This window comes from Balaenoptera borealis (assembly GCF_965194805.1).
Source record: "Balaenoptera borealis genome assembly, chromosome: 2".
NCBI classification, from domain to species: domain Eukaryota; kingdom Metazoa; phylum Chordata; class Mammalia; order Artiodactyla; family Balaenopteridae; genus Balaenoptera; species Balaenoptera borealis.
Window position 1 is genome coordinate 107,313,092 of NC_138867.1, and position 18,530 is coordinate 107,331,621.

General features: G+C 35.2%; 1 protein-coding gene and 1 long non-coding RNA gene across 4 annotated transcripts in view; both read left to right on the forward strand.

Moving 5' to 3' along the window:
• Positions 1 to 18,530, forward strand: part of LOC309623678 — a 423,847-nt gene that overhangs the window by 36,816 nt on the left and 368,501 nt on the right. The window lies entirely within an intron of this gene.
• PRRC1 (proline rich coiled-coil 1) overlaps positions 1 to 18,530 on the forward strand; it is a 44,688-nt gene that overhangs the window by 6,727 nt on the left and 19,431 nt on the right. For all 3 annotated transcript variants that reach the window (XM_082380718.1, XM_082380716.1, XM_082380717.1), the window contains 4 exons: positions 1,891 to 2,051; positions 4,638 to 4,740; positions 6,999 to 7,162; positions 14,230 to 14,333. In XM_082380718.1, coding sequence (XP_082236844.1) covers positions 1,891 to 2,051; positions 4,638 to 4,740; positions 6,999 to 7,162; positions 14,230 to 14,333 — 532 coding nt within the window. The remainder of the gene's footprint in view (positions 1 to 1,890; positions 2,052 to 4,637; positions 4,741 to 6,998; positions 7,163 to 14,229; positions 14,334 to 18,530) is intronic.

The window sequence follows — 18,530 nt, forward strand, 5'->3', positions numbered from 1 at the left end:
GTAGCATGTGTCAGAACTTCCTTTTTAAGACTGAATAATATTCCATTGTATGGATATACCACGTTTTGTTTATTCATTTCATCAGTTGATACACTGTTAGGTTGTTTCCACTTTTTGCCTATTGTGAATACTGATTTTATGAACCTTTGTGTGCAGAGTTTTATGTGAACATGTTTTCATTTCTCTTGGGTTTATACCTAGGTGCAGAATTGCTGACTTTTTTTTTCCTGGAGGGTTTTTTTTTTTTTTAATTGAAGTATAGTTGCTTTATAACATTGTGTTAGTTTCAGGTGTGCAGCATAGTTATTCAGTTATACATATATCTATATCTATTCTTTTTCAGATTCTTTTCCATTATAGGTTATTACAAGATATTGAGTAGAGTTCCGTGTGCTATACAGTAGGTCCTTGTTGTTTATGTGTTTTATATATAGTAGTGTGTATCTGTTAATCCCAAACTCCTAATTTATCCCCTCCTTCTCCTTTGATAACCATGAGGTTTTTTTGTATGTCTGTGAGTCTATTTCTGTTTTGTAAATAAGTTCATTTGCACCATTTTTTAGATTCCACATATAAGTGATACCATATGATACTTGTCTTTGTCTGATTTACTTCACTTAGTATGATAATCTCTAGGTACATCCATGTTGCTGCAAATGGCATTATTTCATTCTTTTTTATGGCTGAGTAACGTTCCATTGTATATGTATATATATATATATCCATTCATTTGTCGATGGACATTTAGGTTGCTTCCATGTCTTGGCTGTTGTAAATAGTGCTGTGCTGTGAACATTGGGGTGCATGTCAGAATTGCTGACTTTTGAACAACTACCAGACTATTTTCCAAAGCAGCTGCACCATTTTACTTTCTCACCAGCAGTGTATGAGGGATCCGGTTACTGTGCATGAATGTTTCATTCCCTTTTCCTTGATCTCCAGAGCTTCCTATTTTCATTTAAATTATTAAAATAAAGCTGATGTTACTTAATATATGATTTTTATATGATATAAAACTTAGTACATGATTAGTATGTGGACTGGCAGACAGAATTCGAAAATTTTGTCCTAACATTTTGTGCAGTTATAGAGAAACATCAAGGTGAAGTCTGAGAGTTTTTTTAAAGCTTTACTTAAAAAATTATCAGGACTGAATGGTCCAGGGAGTAGTTTTATTTAGCCAGGTAAAAGTTCAAAAACAAATAAGTGTATGTGCCATAAGTTGGTGGAATTGGACTATTTTATTTTCTAGGTCAGTTACGCCCTATACTTTTTCGACTTCCCTGGAATGGTTATTGGAAATCAATATCAAAACTTCATCCTGTCATATTCTGCCTATTGTTTCTCATTTTAGGAAAAGAAACAATTTTGTTGTGATTTTATAATCCAACTTGGCTTGTCTACCTTAACAAATAAAATTTTTTCAAGAGTACAAGTATGACACCCATGTGTATGTATATGTGAAATTTTTTTTGAGTTAAAATAGGGTATATGGATATGTTTACTAATTTTTACATGCTTTTTGTATGATGGGCTTGAGTGCTCATATCAGTTATTTTTATGCTTTAAAGAGATTCAGACTATAGCTGTCTGCATCCGAGTGCTCATAGGGCAAACATGAAGTACTTTTGGATGTATATTTTCTGTCCATTTTCAGGGCACTTGGTGTAAGCTTATGAAGAGGGAAAGAAATTTCTTCTTTGGAATTTTGTATATTTTATAAAGGTTTAGGTGATTCTTTGAGCTCATATCTGAGTGTTGAAATGCCTGAGTATATAGTTACATTATTAAAGCTGTTTTGAACTACTCATCTCATATGTTGTATCTTCTTTTTATAGGAAATAGTTTATGGAATAAATTACATATATTAACATTTTTGCCATTAACTAGGTATTTTGCCAACTCCCATTACTCAGCAAGCTGGTTTGACATCTCTGGCACAGGGAACTGGAACCACATCAGCCATCACTTTTCCAGAGGAGCAAGAAGATCCTAGAATTGGTAGAGGGCAGGATGAAGCATCTGCTGGTGGACTCTGGGGTTTTATTAAGGTAAGGGGTGTTTACTTTTAAAATCACATTTAATTTTTTAATTATAAAACTAACAGATATTCATTAGAGAGAATTTTGAAAATAGAAAGAGGTGTAAGGAAAAATTAAAATACCTTTTATTCTTATTACACTTTTTCTATAGTTCCTCTGTCTTTTGGATGCGCATATCTATGTAAATGTATCTCTTTTTTAGTGAAAAGCAAACTGGAGTAGTGACACGACACAATTTTGTGTCTTTTGTTTGTCTTTACCTAGTGTGTATCATGAACATCTTCCCAGCTATAAAATTCTTCAGGCTACTTTACCCAACATGTCATTGCATTTATTTCCCATGTTTTATTTCACTTATCTGTTATTGGCATTTTCTAATGGTAGTTCTTATTAATTAAATTATGATGAGCACTCTTGTATGCCAATCTTTATGTGCATCTCTGTTTTATCAGTTAATTCTTGGTAAATGTCAGTGTGAACATTTAAAAAAATTACTGATATACATATTGCTCTCCAGGAAGGTTATATACCAAAATACACTGTCATAATGTCATTCGTTTGCCAGCAGTGATTTTATTAATTGAAATATAGTATTTTCTAATTTGATAGGCAAAAAAATAATACCTTGTTTAAATTTGCATTTCTTTGTTACTCAATTTGAACTTTTTTTAATGTGATTTTTGGCCATTTGTATTTTTATTTTGTGAAGTCTATATTCATGTTCTTTGCTCAGTTTTGAATTGGGATGATTTTCTTTTATAATGAATTGATAAGAACTCTTAATATAAGAAGAATATTATATGCTGTCATATGTTGCAGTAGCCTCCATTTTTATCTTACATTTCAACTTTATTATGCTTTATTGACACAAAGCCTTCTAAATTTTGGGGAGTCATTTCTATCAATTTTTTTTTCAATTTTTTTAAATGTTAAAAGTGACATTTACCTACTACATTATATGATAATTATTTTTTTATGATTTCTTCTAATTTTCTTGTGGTTTCATTTTGTTTTACATACCAAGTTGATATAGCTGATACTTACTTTACTATATTATATGAGGTAGAAGTCAAACTTAATTTTTTTCCAGCCACTTAATTGACTGTTCCAAAATCATATCCCAGTGATTTGATATGTTACCTTTACCTTAGTTACTAAATTGTGTGTTAACCTCAGTTTCTGGGCTCTGTATTTTATTTCACTGCTCTGCCTGTCCTTGCAACAGTACCACACTATTTTAATTATTGTAACTGTTTATTTATTACACTAATATTTATTGAAAGCCTACTCTGTGCTGAGGTGGGGATGAAGAGTATTCATAGATGAGTCAGATAGAAAAGTCAGTTCTGAGTCTCTGCATTCATAAAGGCAGATCAGCATTTGGTTGTGTAAGTTTGCTGTTTTCTCTTCAAAATTTTTCTTTGCTGGTCTTTTTATTTTTCTTAATGAATTTTGGAATTGCTTTGTCAGGTTCCCCTCAATATTCTGAGGGTTTGGCTGCAATTTAATTACATATTAAACATATTTTTAAATTGGTAGCTGGTTAAACTGATTTACAGCGTTTGAGTTTTATGTATCAGAAAGATGGCATTTTTCTAAGCTTGCTTCTTTATATCATTTTGTGCTTTTTAAAGGTCTCCTTTATGTAGAGACTGTCACTTCTTTTCCTCGTTAAGAGCGTGTGTCAGCATGTCAGCTACCAGTTGTAATACTCAGTTCAACCCTACAGATCTTGTAAATAACTCTTCTAATATTCAGCATAAGATGGGTGGACAATCTTAAATATCAGTGTTATGAACTCATCTGTTTTTCTGAATCACCTTAGTTTAATGGTAGGTTGGGACAGGTGGCATCATGGCCTGTTAGCCGGATGCCATCTCTAAGTCTCTTCGACTGTGGGAGAAGCATAGATGGAAGGAAATACTCAGATCTGGTTCCTTCTGTCTAATAGTGTGGTTTTAGGAATTCAGAGGACTAGGTCTGGCTTATATTAAAAGGGAGAATTTGGGAACAAAACAAATAGGAAGTAGGAAAAAAGAAACTTTCATAGAACAGAGTATTATATATTAAGCTAATAAGGAACTGTTCTGGGAAATAAAGAGAAGAAATGTTTTTACTGTTTTTATTTTTATATTAGGGAACAAAATATGAGTCTTCAGAGACATCCAATTACAATCTTTATTTGGGACCTTGATGGACAAGTTTTGCCTAGTCTTTTATATAGATAAATAAAGAGTAATGAAATGAAATAAAAATATAGGTATACATAGAAATGAAATACACATATATACATACACACATACATATATATATACAATAAACCTACTTCCCAGGCCAGTGTTGCTCGAAGTGGGGTCAGTAGACTGCTGTCAATCCATGATGAGATGAGAAGAGAAATTGAGAGGAAGCATTTTGAAATTTCATAGCAATTTGACATTGCCATAACCTTAGTTTCCTTATATTTTACAAAAGTATAGGTCTGCAATGCATTGGAAACTTAAAAAAAAAAATTTTTTTTTTTTTCCCCTCACCATCCGGTAATCATGGTGTTCTTTGCTTAGAATGAGTATTTACATGTGAATTTGCTCTGTGCAGGGTGTGGCCGGGAACCCTATGGTGAAGTCTGTGCTTGATAAAACAAAACATTCAGTGGAAAGCATGATCACAACGCTGGACCCTGGCATGGCTCCATACATCAGTACGTACTTAAAGTAGAGCAGCACCTGCCGCGTGAAGTGTGCGCCGCGTCAGCCGGAGGGTAGTCCCGCAGGTCTTGTCACTAGTGAAAATCCCCCTGTATTCTTACGTTGATTGCCAGTCTTGGTTTTGGTACTTCCAATTCATCGTTTTCTTAGTCACCATTAAATAAATTTTGAAAACTTCCCAGAATGAACTTTGGAGGAGTAAAAATGATTTGAATTATTCGTATACTTAACTGATTTTAATTACGAATATGGTTAGTGTTGCTTTACATGAATTTTACCGTTCAGTGCTGACATTTGAAGCGTTGCTTTGTTCATATTTGGTTTTGGCATTTCTCCAGTTATCTATTTTAATTAAATGTGTTCATGTGTAACTCAGGAATAAAATTTTTATAGGCTGTTAATCTATTTACTAATAATATGTCATTACTAGGTTTGTTGGGAAAGCTATTTTAATCACCTTTGAACCCTCATTACCAAGAATCCTCCAGACGGTTAACTGGAGGATTAATTTTTTATGTACATATCCAGTAAGTGAAATAACATAATCTCTTAGCAGGATTTGTGACCAATTATTAGTAATTCTGTTGAAGATAACAATTTAGCGGCCAAAGCTATGCACCAGGTACTTGAACAGAGATTTTCAGTAGCAATAAAAAGTCAGTAGCTTTCATAAGTCTTGAGTCTGTTGGTAATTGTCTAGTAAATGTCAAAGGGCAAGACCTAATAATGATAAGTACCATTTATTAAATGCTTGATCTGCCAGATACTAATTCTCATAAGAGCTCTGCAAGCTAGGTGTTATTTTCCTCAAGTTTTAGATGAGGAACTTGTGTTCAGAGAGCTTTATTATTATCCTAGGTCACACAACTTGGCGGAGCTAACACTTAGCTACTTTGCTTCCCTTTAAGTGGAAAATTGAATCAAAGAATTAACTCAGCTGAATTGTTCTCTGTGTTTGTAATTGCCAGGGTTTAGAAATTGGACCCTACCATATATACTGATTTCATATATTCATAATAATCAAGTTTGACATAATTAATGCAGTATATATGTTCTTCTCTTCACAAGCTCTTATTTTTAGTGAGGAAAAGAAAGGAATTAGTATTTTTGGAGCTCTTGTTGTTTTAATGGGTACTGTGTTAGATGATGAAATCAATTACCTTATTTAATCCTTAGAGCAAGCAGGTGGCAGGAATTTTTCTGTGAGGAAACAAGCTCAGTGACTTCCCCAAGGTAACAAAGCTAGTAAGTGATAAAATCAGGACTCAAACCAAAGACTTCTCAGGCCAGTACTCTGCATGACATCCAGAAAAAGGAAAATAAAACGGGGAGAGAAAAGATACAAAATGAAATTTCTATTATTAGAAGATATAATAACATATAATCTTAATCACCTATAAAAAGCAATAATACTGAGTGTGAAAAAGCTATTGACAGGCAGCAAAAATGAGACCATTTGGATCTAACAAAACCCTAGTAAAACTTACCATGTTTTTATACAAATATTTTAGAAATCACCATAACAATTTCAAATGTATCAAGAAAGCACAAGAACTATTAGAAATGGACTTTAACACAGTTTCAACGTTTTTTTGATTAGCTCTCCCTTTGTAATCATTAAAAGTGGCATGAGTCATCACAAAAAACCGGAAAGCTTTTTGAGCTGAAGCCTAATGGAACAGTACTTAGCTAGATAGGGTTAAGAGATATGTCCCACATGGATACAGTCTTCCTCTTCTTTCCTATGGTAACCCTTGCTTATAGGTTTTAATAATTTAAGAAATTCCAGTAAAGATGGGATCTGTGGAACATTGTTTCAATCAGGAAAAAAAGAAATCCATGATAAAAAGCCCAAATATTTGGAAAATATTTTCAGCTGTTCCAAAAGATACTTACTGAGGAAAAGCATTGTTTCTAGGGCAAAATATTTCACAGTACAAACAGCTTTCTTGAGAAATCTCAGAGTAAGATGCCATTAGGTGACAGGGTGAAATGTGTCTGCTTGCATCAGGCAGTGTAGTGAAAAGATACAGACCTAGATTTGAGTCCTGACATCATTGCTAAGTAGCTGTGTTACCTTGGGCGAGACCTTATGAGCCTCAGTGTCCTCAGCCAATAAAAAGGTAATCTATAGCTTGCATTGTTTTGCCAGGTTAAGAGTAGTTATGTAATAAAATGTTAGTGCATGGTAGTAATTATGAGAATTTCATTATTTTAATTTGGAATTGAAACTTTCTTCCGGTCTCTGTAGAATCTGGAGGTGAACTGGACATTGTAGTGACCTCAAATACAGAAGTAAAAGTTGCCGCTGTCCGAGATGCCTTCCAGGAGGTCTTTGGCTTAGCTGTGGTGATAGGGGAAGCTGGGCAGTCCAGCATTGCTCCACAACCAGTGGGCTATGCAGCTGGATTAAAAGTGAGTAATAGAGCATCTTTTTCAGGATGTAGTAGCTGGCAGTTCAGTTTTTAGAATTTCTGATGACAGTCCTATGGTCTGTATGGAGCTTTTGGGTTTTTACATACTGAAATATTGATTTGGTTTTCAATTAGACAATCTGTACTGTTAGGAAGATACAGTGGAGTTTTAATTTAAAGAAACCTAAAGTAGGTTTTTTTTTTTTTTTTTTTTTTTTTTTTTTTTTAATTTTGCCGCTTTACGGAAGATTCATCACAGTGTTTTTTTTTGTTTTGTTTTTTTTTTTTTTTTTAAGAGCTCCTGACTTATTTATTTATTTATTTACTTTTTATTTTTTTGGCTGTGTTGGGTCTTCGTTTCTATGCGAGGGCTTTCTCTAGTTGTGGCAAGTGGGGGCCACTCTTCATCGCGGTGCGCGGGCCTTTCACTGTCGCGTTCTCTCTTACTGTGCGGCACAGGCTCCAGACGCGCAGGCTCAGCAATTGTGGCTCACGGGCCCAGTTGCTCCGCGGCATGTGGGATCCTCCCAGACCAGGGCTCGAACCCGTGTCCCCTGCATCGGCAGGCAGATTCTCAACCACTGCGCCACCAGGGAAGCCCTAAAGTAGGTTTTGATTATCGGGGGAGGGGAGGAACCACATGCCAAGAGCACAGAAAGAGAGCAGTTTTAGTCCTGAAAGAGATCTTCTTAACCCAGTATTAACGTTTAAATCCATTACTGAAATTATAATATCCCTTGAATCCCGTAAGCTTTTTATTACTATCACTATTAATAATACTTTACACTTTATGTATTTCTTCATGGTTTATGGGATTCTCATATATTTGGAAGTTTCCAGAGTAGTAATGGGGTTCTAGTAAGCAGGTTGTAAATATACCTGGCAAAGTCCCCCTTTTCCTTTGTATTCTCTGTTATGGGAAAACCCGAACGAACTTTTTGGCCAACCCAGTACTTGGTGAGGGGACTCGGCACTCATCCAGAGAGTTTTCTTAACTTACTTTCTTTGAGTCTTCCCTTTCCCTGTCCTTTTAACTACCTTGCCTTAGAGACCTGACTAGCTGGCATGTTATAGGCACAAAGCCTGTATATAACCAGAGTGTGCCAAGGTCTCATCAGCATATAGAGACCTATTAAATTACATTACCAGTAGTAATGCACTTACCAGAGGGAGACACTGCCATAGTTTTTGGTAGTGAGGGAAGAAGACCTTGTGATTAAGTCTATAGATACCTATATAATCCCTACGTAATAGTGGCAGATAATAGAATGGCTTATTTTGAAAACAAATTTCATGCACTTGCATACTCACACCACCACTTGAATATCGTATACTTTGTCTTCTGGACTGTTACCATTAAAAAATTTGTCACGTACACAAGCCAATCCCATTACCATAGTAGACCTGGCCCCCTCTTGCCTGCTAAGTGCTAAAGTTCCAAGAGTTCTATCCTCCCTCTCATACACTTTTTACCATCAGTATACAAACACGCAAAAGCGAATGAACAGTTCATCAGCATATAAACACTGCTCCCACCTTAAAAAACAAAAATAAACCAAAGAAAACCTTAACAAATTTTTTTACCTTACTTTCCCCATCACCTCCAACCTTAGGTTTTTGCTTCGTTTTGCAGCAAAACTTGCAAAGAGTTGCCAACACTTTTATCTCTAGTTCTTCTCTTCAGTCTCTTACACCTACCCCAGCCAGGCTCTCACCCTCACCCCTCCACCGAGAATGCTTTCAAGGTCGCCAATGTTGTGCATCTTGTTTGACCTGCCACTGGCTTTGAGACTCCTCTGTAGTGTCTTTTACGCTCGCCTTTGGGGATGCCACGCTTGGTTTCTTCCCCGCCTCACTAATTCCTCTGTGCTTCCTTTGCTGGCTCCTCCTTTTCTCCCCAACCTCCTGATGGTCTCCTTCCCTTCATCTACGTTCACTCTCTTGGTGACCTCAACCAGTCCCACAGCTTTGAATACCAGCTGTGTGCTGACAGTTTCGAGTTTGTATCTCCAGCAGAGACCTCTCATGTAAACTAGGTTAATATAAAAGTTGCCTTTTTAATACCTTTACTTGAATGTCTCAAACTTATCATGTCTAGTACTCAACTGCTTTTCTTTCTTTCCAACCTGTCCCCCGCCGCAGCTTTCTCCATCTCAATTGATGACAGCTCTGTCCTTCCATTTTCTCAGATGAGAAACCTTGGAGTCATCCTTGACTTCTCTCGTTACCCATGTCCAGTTCATCAAGAAATCTTGTTCACTGTACCTTCAGAATACATCCAGCATCTGACTGCTTGTCACTGTCTCCATTGCTCCCGCCCTGGGTGAAGCCACCGCAAAGCCTTGCTGGAATCTTGGGTTCACCTCCTAACAGGTCATCCCGTTTCTACCCTTGTGGCCCTATATGTTATCCTCAACAGAGTAGCCAGGGTAATTCTTTCAACACACAAGATCAAACCATTTCACTATTCTTTTCAGAACTTTATATTTCACTGAGTGTAAAATCCAAATTCCTTACCAAGGCTTCCACAGCCCCCCATGGCCTGGCTGAACTGGCCTTCTTTTTTTTTTTTTTTTTTTTTTTTAATTGAAGTATAGTTGGTTTTCAACGTTTCAGGTGTACAGCAGAGTGATTCAGTTATACCATATATATATATATATATACATATATGTGTATATATGTATCCTTTCTCAGGTTCTTTTGCATTATAGGTTATTACAGGATACTGAGTATAGTTCCTTGTGCTATACAGTAGGTCCTTGTTGTTTATCTTTTATATGTAGTAGTGTGTATCTGTTAATCTCAAATTCCTAATTTATCACCCCACCCTTTTTCCTTTGGTAACTATAAGTTTGTTTTCTATGTCTGTGAGTCTATTTCTGTTTTGTAAATAAGTTCATTTGTACTATCTTTTTAGATTCCACATATAAGTAATATCATATAATATTTGTCTTTCTCTGATTTACTTCACTTAGTGTGATAATCTTTAGGTCCATCCATGTTGCTGCAAATGGCATGATTTCATTCTTTTTTATGGCTGAGTAATATTCCATCATATATACACACCACATCTTCTTTATCCATTCATCTGTCGATGGACACTTAGGTTGCTTCCATGAGCTGACTATTGTAAATAGTGCTGCTATGAACGGTGGGGTGCATGTATCTTTTCGAACTAGAGTTTTCATCTTTTCCAGGTATGTGCCCAGGAGTGGGACTGCTGGATCATATGGCAGCTCTGTTTTGGTTTTTAGGAAACCTCCATGCTGTTCTCCACAGTGGCTGCACCAGCGGCCTTCTGCTTTTCTCTGGCTTCGTCTCCTACTGGTCTTCCCCCTTGCTCACTCCACGCCAGCCACACTGGCCTCCTTGCAGGTCTTCGCACTTGTCTGACAGGCTGCTCTCTTCTCACAGCCTTTTCACAGCTCTCTCTGAGCCACTCTTTCCTCAGATATCTACTTGGTTGACTCCCTGACCTCCTTCAAGTCTTCACTAAAATCTTCCCTCCACAGTGGGGCCTGTCCGGACCGCCCTGTTCAGTGCTGCAGTCTGCACCTCCCTACCCTGCTCTCCTGATCCCCTAACCCTCCTCTGATCTTTCTCCTATAGCATCCAGCATCTTCTCATTTACCATATAATTTACGTTTATGTTATTTTTATTTTTTAGTGCTTTTTTCCTACTAGAATTAAGTTCTACAAGAGCAGAGATCTGTGTTTCGTTTACAGATATAAACTTTTAGAATAGTGCTTCATGTTCTTTAAAATGAATGTCTAGCAGTCCTATTGAGATATCTTGGTATAAAACCCCAAACAATAGAATTTAAAGTGCTAGGGTAAACTTTTAAAATTAATAATTTATTTCCTCAAGTAAGCAGTCTAATGCAGAAGATGTTTTCACTCTGGGATCTGTTCTGAATTTTGGTTTAACAACATGTCAGCCTTATGAGAATAGAGATTTTTCCCTTAACAGAGCTCTAGCTGCCCACCTGTTGCTATACTTTGATAGTACCTTTACCATCAAACAAGCAGTGGTCTTCAGACTTGTGTATAAGTACCTCTGGTGACATGCAAAGATTTTACAGGGTCCAAGTAGACGCAGATAGGTTTCAGGAACTCAGCTTCTCCTTCCTCAACTTCCATACGTATTCTTTCCTAAAATTTTCTGCCTGAATATATACTTGTAATGGAGTCAACATGCCATCTCCTTTCTCATCTCCTCTTCATAAGCTCTGACCTCTCCCATTAGAAAATAAAGATATACTGCTCACCCACTGATTGCCTCGGAACCTAAAATCCTCCTGAATGTCATATGAAGGGACAATTCAAAATAATGTTTTAGATGTTAAGAATGCAAATGACATAATGACTCGGTAAAATCTTCTTGCAAGTCCTGTGGTTTCTAATTGTTCTCAAAAAAACTGGTAAAAAAACTGATAGAGTTGTCATTCATAATTTCTGATGATAGATCACCACATGATTTTTGGAACATAACTCAGAATTTCATGGTTTTTAAAACATGAGTCTTAAATATTTTATGTTAAATATCATTGCATAAAAGATACTTCATATCGGTAGGTACTGAACTTGAAAGGCTGATGGAGATTTTTTTCTGTAAGAAAAAGCTTATTTTCTGAATATTAATAGTTCAGTTTATATTGTGATTTTATTAGTAGTTGATAGGTTTGTTTTAGTATTGTTTTTTGCCCTTCAAATTTAGAAAAGTGTTTCTTTTCCACAATCTTTAATACAAGCTTAAAATTAAAATTCATTGAAACTGATATATATAGGAAAGTGATATGTAATTTTCCCAGCTGTTTGTTTTTTTTCAGAAACAGTAGAGGGAACTAACAAAAAGAAAATAATGTAGAATATTAAAATTTCAACCCAGATTTTTTTCTCCCCATCAGATATTATTTGAAGTGAATGTCTTTTTTGAACTAAACTTAAGCTTTCCTTTAAACATATGAAATTGTTCAAGGAAATAAATCAGCTGTAATTAAAGTTAGGAAGCTTCTGAAACTTCTCCAATGCCAAGTATTAATTTTACTGAAAAGCCAATTATATTTATGACCATTGTTTTATAGCTTATATTCAAGAAAAATGCAGTTAATATCTGTAAGAATTTATGAAGAAGCATGGAATTTTGATTATCTGAACCAAGTTGCTTAGTATAAGCTCTAGAGGCATTTCTGCATCTTACTTCAGTTCTGAGACAGTTACTTCAGTGTGGCCTCTAAACTACCTAATTTTTGATCCCCTACACTGCTGAAAAATATAGTTAAAATTCCCTTCTCAAAACATTGGTAGTGACTAATATCAAAGTGTCTCTGTGATGCCAAAAGATGCCACATTTAAGTAATGTTGTGGTCAGAGGAGGAGAGAGGCTGATTTACCCCCTCTTCATTTTCTCTTCTGGATTCCATAAACAAAAACAAGCATTACACTTGTCTACCTAACTCATTATCCTATCTTTTATAGGTGCTAATTAATTTCAGTTCAATATTTTGTGAACCCTATGAAGTATAAAGCCCTGTGCTGTAGGATAGTAAAAAATGAACCAACTTAGTTTCTGCTTCCTGGGAGCATAAAATCTAGGAATATTTTGTTGTAGTGTGTAGCTGAGATAGCACCTTTGAAGAGTTGCAGATGAATCTCTAAACATCCCACTAATCCCCTAATAGTTTTTTACTGAATTAACATTTATTTAAACTTCTTTATAGTAAAAATTAGACATAACTACCTTTTGGGAGGAGGGAATTATTTTACTCCTCCCAGATTTCAGAACAGATTTACATTATCCAGTACAAAGAATTAAGTTCATCTTAGCTATTGTATTTTCTTTCAGATTCAACAGTGATTTCCTCATTCAGTATTAGATTTGGTGATGCCATATTTACACTCTTTAGATTCCTAATATTAGCCATATAGGCCTTCAGAAGCCCTTATTAGTTTTTCCGTTGTTCACTTGTTCATGTAGTAAGTTCTCACTGGCTGCCTATTAGGTTAGACACTATGCTAGGTACCAGAGATACAAGAGTAAGCAAAAATACAGCTTGATTTTATTGTAGTTTAACTCATATCTTCTTTCATCTTTCATGTTTATAAGCTAATGACAAATTGGCCTACATGTTCTCATACAGTTGTCACTTCTTTATTTTAGTTGTCTCTGAAATAAATTCAGTTGTCTCTAGAAGTATCCTAGCTTTCTTAGTTTTCATTTGAAGAAGAATTGACCCCTTAATCTCATTCACTGCTTAGCTCTGCTGTTCATGATAAAAATAGGGGTATTATCCATGACTAGTTTTATTCAGAAATAGTATTATCTTGCTTTTTGAACACATTCTCATCACATCATTCATGATCACTTTTATGAAGTGATTCAAATAAAAGTAGTAAACAACAACCTTGTCCTCATTAATCCAGCTTTTAGTTTTCTGCCGTAAGTATATATTTAATTCATGATTTTGAGTTATCTATATAGTGTTCTCAGCCCCTCAATTTTGTTTCATAAATGGTACTAATTTTCTTGAATAAGCTTTGATGTAATGCATACGTTTGTGTTAAAATAACTGTCATTTTGGTGCAAGCTTTAAAGGCTATATATAAAAGGAATCAGAAGAAAGAGAAAAAACATATTTGCTATTGATATGATTGCCTGCCTAGAAAAATTCAAGAGAGAATCAACTAAAAAACTACTAGAATTGATAAATGATTTTTATTTAGTAAGATGGCCTCTTGCCAGATCAACATTAAAAAGCACATAGTTTCCTTACATTAGTAATAACCAATTAGAACATGTAATATAAAAATTATCCATTTCATGATAGCAACCAAAATAATAATGCATATAGGAATAATTTAGAAGATGCACTGCAGACTCTTAATACTGAGGGGAATACAATGGGGCTTTTTCACTTTTTACTCTCTATGCTTCTGTATTGTTTTCATGTTTACAATGAGTATATATGTGTTTGTGTATAAATGTATACGCATATTACTTATACAATCATGAATTAGTATATTTAAAACCGAATAATTTAAAATAGTTTCTAACGTACACTGTTTCAGGGTGCCCAGGAACGGATAGATAACTTGCGTCGAACTGGAGTGATCCATGAAAAACAGACTGCTGTGTCAGTAGAAAACTTCATTGCAGAATTGCTTCCTGACAAGTAAGAGGATTTTTTTTTTTTTTTAACATGGTTATAATTTTTTTAGAGAACTTACAAGATCTATTCTCTTAGCAACTTTCAAATGTACAAAAAGTATTATTAACTATAGTCACCATGGTGTACATTATATCCTCATGACTTACTTATTTTATAACTGGAAGTTTGTACCTTTTAATCCCCTTTATCCATTTTACTCCCCCTCCCCCTCCCACCCCTGCCTCTGCATCCACCAATCTGTCCTTTGTATCTGTGAGTTTGCTTCCCCCCGCCACATGTGAGATCATACAGTATTTGTCTTTCTCTACTTGACTTCCTTTGCTTAGCTTAATGACTTCAGTGTCCATACACGTTGCTGCAAATGGCAAGGTTTTCCTTCCTTTTCAATGGAATAATATTTCATTGTATATATACATACATATATATGTGTGAGTGTGTGTGTATAAATCACATTTTCTTTATCATCAGCAGACATTTAAGTTGCTTCCTTGCCTCGGTTGTTGGAAATAATGCTGTAGTGAACAGGGGGATGCATATGTCTTGTTGAGTTAGTATTTTCGTTTCCTTTGGATAAATACCCAGAAGTGAATTTTATGGATTATTTGGTAGTTCAGTTTGTGAGGAACCTCCATACTGTTTTCCATAGGGGTTGTACCAATTTACGGTCCCACCAACAGTGCACAAGGGTTCCCTTTTCTCCATCTCTTCGTCATCACTTGTTATTTCTTGTTTTTTGATAATAGCCATTCTAACAGTGTGAGGTGTTACCTTATTGTGGTTTTGACTAGCATTTCCCTGGAGGATTAGTGATGTTGAGCACCTTTTCATGTATGGCCATCTGTATGTCTTCTTTGGAAAAGGAGGCTATTCAGATCTTCTCCCCATTTTTTTATTGGATTGTTCGGTTTTTGCTGTTGAGTAGTATGAGTTCTTTATATATTTTGTATATTAGCCCCATATCAGATATATGATTTGCAGGTATTGTCTGCCATTTGGTAGATTTCCTTTTCATTTTGTTGATAGTTTCCTTTGCTGTGCAGAAACTTTTTAGTTTGATGTAGTCCCACTTGTTTTTTATTTTGTTGCTTTTGCTTTCGGTGTCAAATCCAAAAAGAATCATTGCCACAACAGATATCAAGGAGCTTACTGCCTATGTTTTCTTCTAGGAGTTTTTTATGGTTTCAGGTGCTATGCTCAAGTATTTAATCCATTTTGATTAATTTTTATGGCTGGTGTAAAATTGTGGTCCAGTTTTCCCAACACCATCTATTGAAGAGACTGTCCTTTCCCCATTGCATATTCTTGGCTGTTTTGTCATAAATTAATTGGCCATAAATGCATGGGTTTATTTCTGGGCTCTATTTTGTTGCATTGATCTATATTTTTGTTTTTTATGCAAGTACCATACTGTTTTGATTAACTGTTGCTATGTATTTTAATTTGACATCAGGGAGCATGTTGCCTCCAGCTTTGCTCTGCTTTCTCAAGATTGCTTTGGCTATTCAGGGTCTTGTGGTTGCATACAAATTTTAGGATTGTTTGTTCTATTTCTTTGGAAAGTATCATTGGAATTTTGACAGGGATTGCATTGAGTCTTCTGTAGCTTCCTTTGGGTAATAGGAACATTTTAACAGTGTTCATTCCGCTAGTCCATGGGCATGGAATATATTTCCATTTATTTGTGTCTTTAGTTTCTTTCATCAATGTCTTAAGTTTTCAGAGTAGACATCTTTCACCTGCTTGGTTAAATATATTCCTAACTATTTTATTTTTTTGATGTAATTGTAAATGGTATTTAAAATTTTTTTCTTCTGGTAGTTTGCTATTAGTGTAAAGAAATACAACAAATTTTGGGATACTGAATTTGTATCCTGCAACTTTACTGTATTTACTAGTTTTAACAGTTTTTTGGTGGTAGCTTTAGGTTTTTCTATATATAATATGTCATGTGCAAATAGTGACAGTTTTACTTCTTCCTTTCTGATTTGGATGCATTTTTTTTCTTGCCTAATTACTCTGACTAGGACTTCCAATACCATGCTGAGTAAAAGTGGGAAGAGTGGGCAGTCTTGTCTTGTTCTTGATCTTAGAAGTAAAGCTTTTTAGCTTTTCACTGTTGAGTATGATATTAGCTATGGCCTTGCCATATATGACTTTGATTATGTTGAGGTATGTTCCTTCTGTATCCATTCTGTTGAGAGTTTTTGTCATTAATGGGTGTTGAATTTTGTCAAATGCTTTTTATAGCTCTGTTGACATGATCATATGATTTTATCTTTCATTTTGTTAATGTGGTGTATCACATTGATTAATTGGCACATTTTGAACCATCCTTGCATCCCTGGAGTAAATCCCACTTGATTATGGTATAGATCTTTTTAATGCATTGTAGAATTCGGTTTGCTAGTATTTCATTGAGGATTTTTACATCTCTCTTCTTCAGGGATATTGGGCCTTTAATTTTCTTCTGTGTAGTGTCCTTGTCTGGTTTTGGTGTCAGGGTAATGCTGGCCTTGTAAAATGAGTTTGGAAGTGTGTCTTATCTTCTATTTTTTGGAAGAGTTTGAGAAAGATTGGTATTAATTCTTCTCTAAATCTTTGGTAGAATTCACCAGTAACACTATCTGGTTCTGGACTTTTGTATGCTGGGAGGTTTTTGATTACTGAGTCAGTCTCCTTACAAGTAATCCATTTGTTTAGATTTTCTGTTTCTTCTTGATTCAGTCTTAGTAGGTTGTGTGTTTTTAGGAATTTATGCATTTCTTCTAGGTTGTCCAGTTTATTGGTGTATAATGGTTCAGTAAGAGGCTTATTATGTTTCTCTTAGGAGCAAAATATGATTGCTTACACTGAATATCTAGTAAAAAAATGTATCCTATTTTAGAACCAGAGAGAAAATTACGTTCTGGTCTAGCTCTATCATCTAACTAACTAGCTATGTGACCTGTGTAGCTCAGCTCACATTTCTACTCTTGTTTCTCCTTTTTAATTATAAAATGGACATTGTATTGCCTGCAAGCTAAGATTGTGTTAATAATCAATTACATATGATACAGTGGTTTAGTTATTGGCTTGGAGGTTGACCTCCAGTAACAATCATTTACACAGTCATTCAGAGTAATGGAAGGTATGGCAAGAGGGCCTGGAGGTAGTCACCAGGTTTGAGTTCTGTTGAACACTACCTCTCATCTATTTAGTTTGGAAAAAACCTCCAGCAACATAATTCATCATTTTTTTTAAATATCTTTTCACACTGATTGATAGGTATCACCAAACACATGTCAATAGAGGAATATATGATTTTTAAATTGTTTAAATTTTTGGCTGTGTTGGGTCTTCGTTGCTGCACGTGGGCTATACATAAAATGCTATGTGCATTTTCAATGGAAATAACTTGATGTGGAGATAGATAGTGTCAGATAAGATTCGTGAATGATTGGGACTTGAGCTGAATTTTGAAGAGTAGGTAAAATTTGGTTAAATAGAAAAGAATAGGTAGGACATTCTGCATGGAGGAAAAGTGTGAAGATGATTAAGATGTATTCTGGGGTCAGTGATTTTATCAACTTGGCTGAACACTGTTGGATAGGAAATCAAAAAGTAGTTTGGGGACAGACTGAAGAGCTTTGATTGCTAGGTTGGGAAGTTTGAACTTTCTATGTAAGCACCAAGCAACCATCCAGTGATGATGAATATTAAAAGATTAACAGAAGGGAAAAATGAAATATTCATTTAAGGGCTACCTTAGAGATTCCATTGTGTTTTCCATGTATTATGTTTTAATAAAAATTATGAATTTTGATAATACTGAACTACTTTAAATACCATTTACCCCCTTCATCTTTTGCAGTATTGTTAAGTATCTTAATTGTGTATATATTTTAAACTCCTAAGATATTAGTATAGTTCTGTACACTCTATTCACTTATATTTATTCTCTGAATTCTTTCCTGCATTTTTGGTTTTTCTGTCTGGGATCATTTTCATTCTGCCTAAAGAACATCCTTTGGTACTATATACATTGTGATGGAAGACTTTAGCCAGGAGTTCTCTCAGCTTTTGTCTGAAAGTGCCTTTAAGCACCTTTATTTTCACAGGGTGTTTTTTTCTGGATGTAGAAGTCTGGATTGGCACATCTTTTCTTTCAGTACTTTAAAGATGCTGTTGTACTGTTTTCTGGCTTCCATCATTTCTGTTACA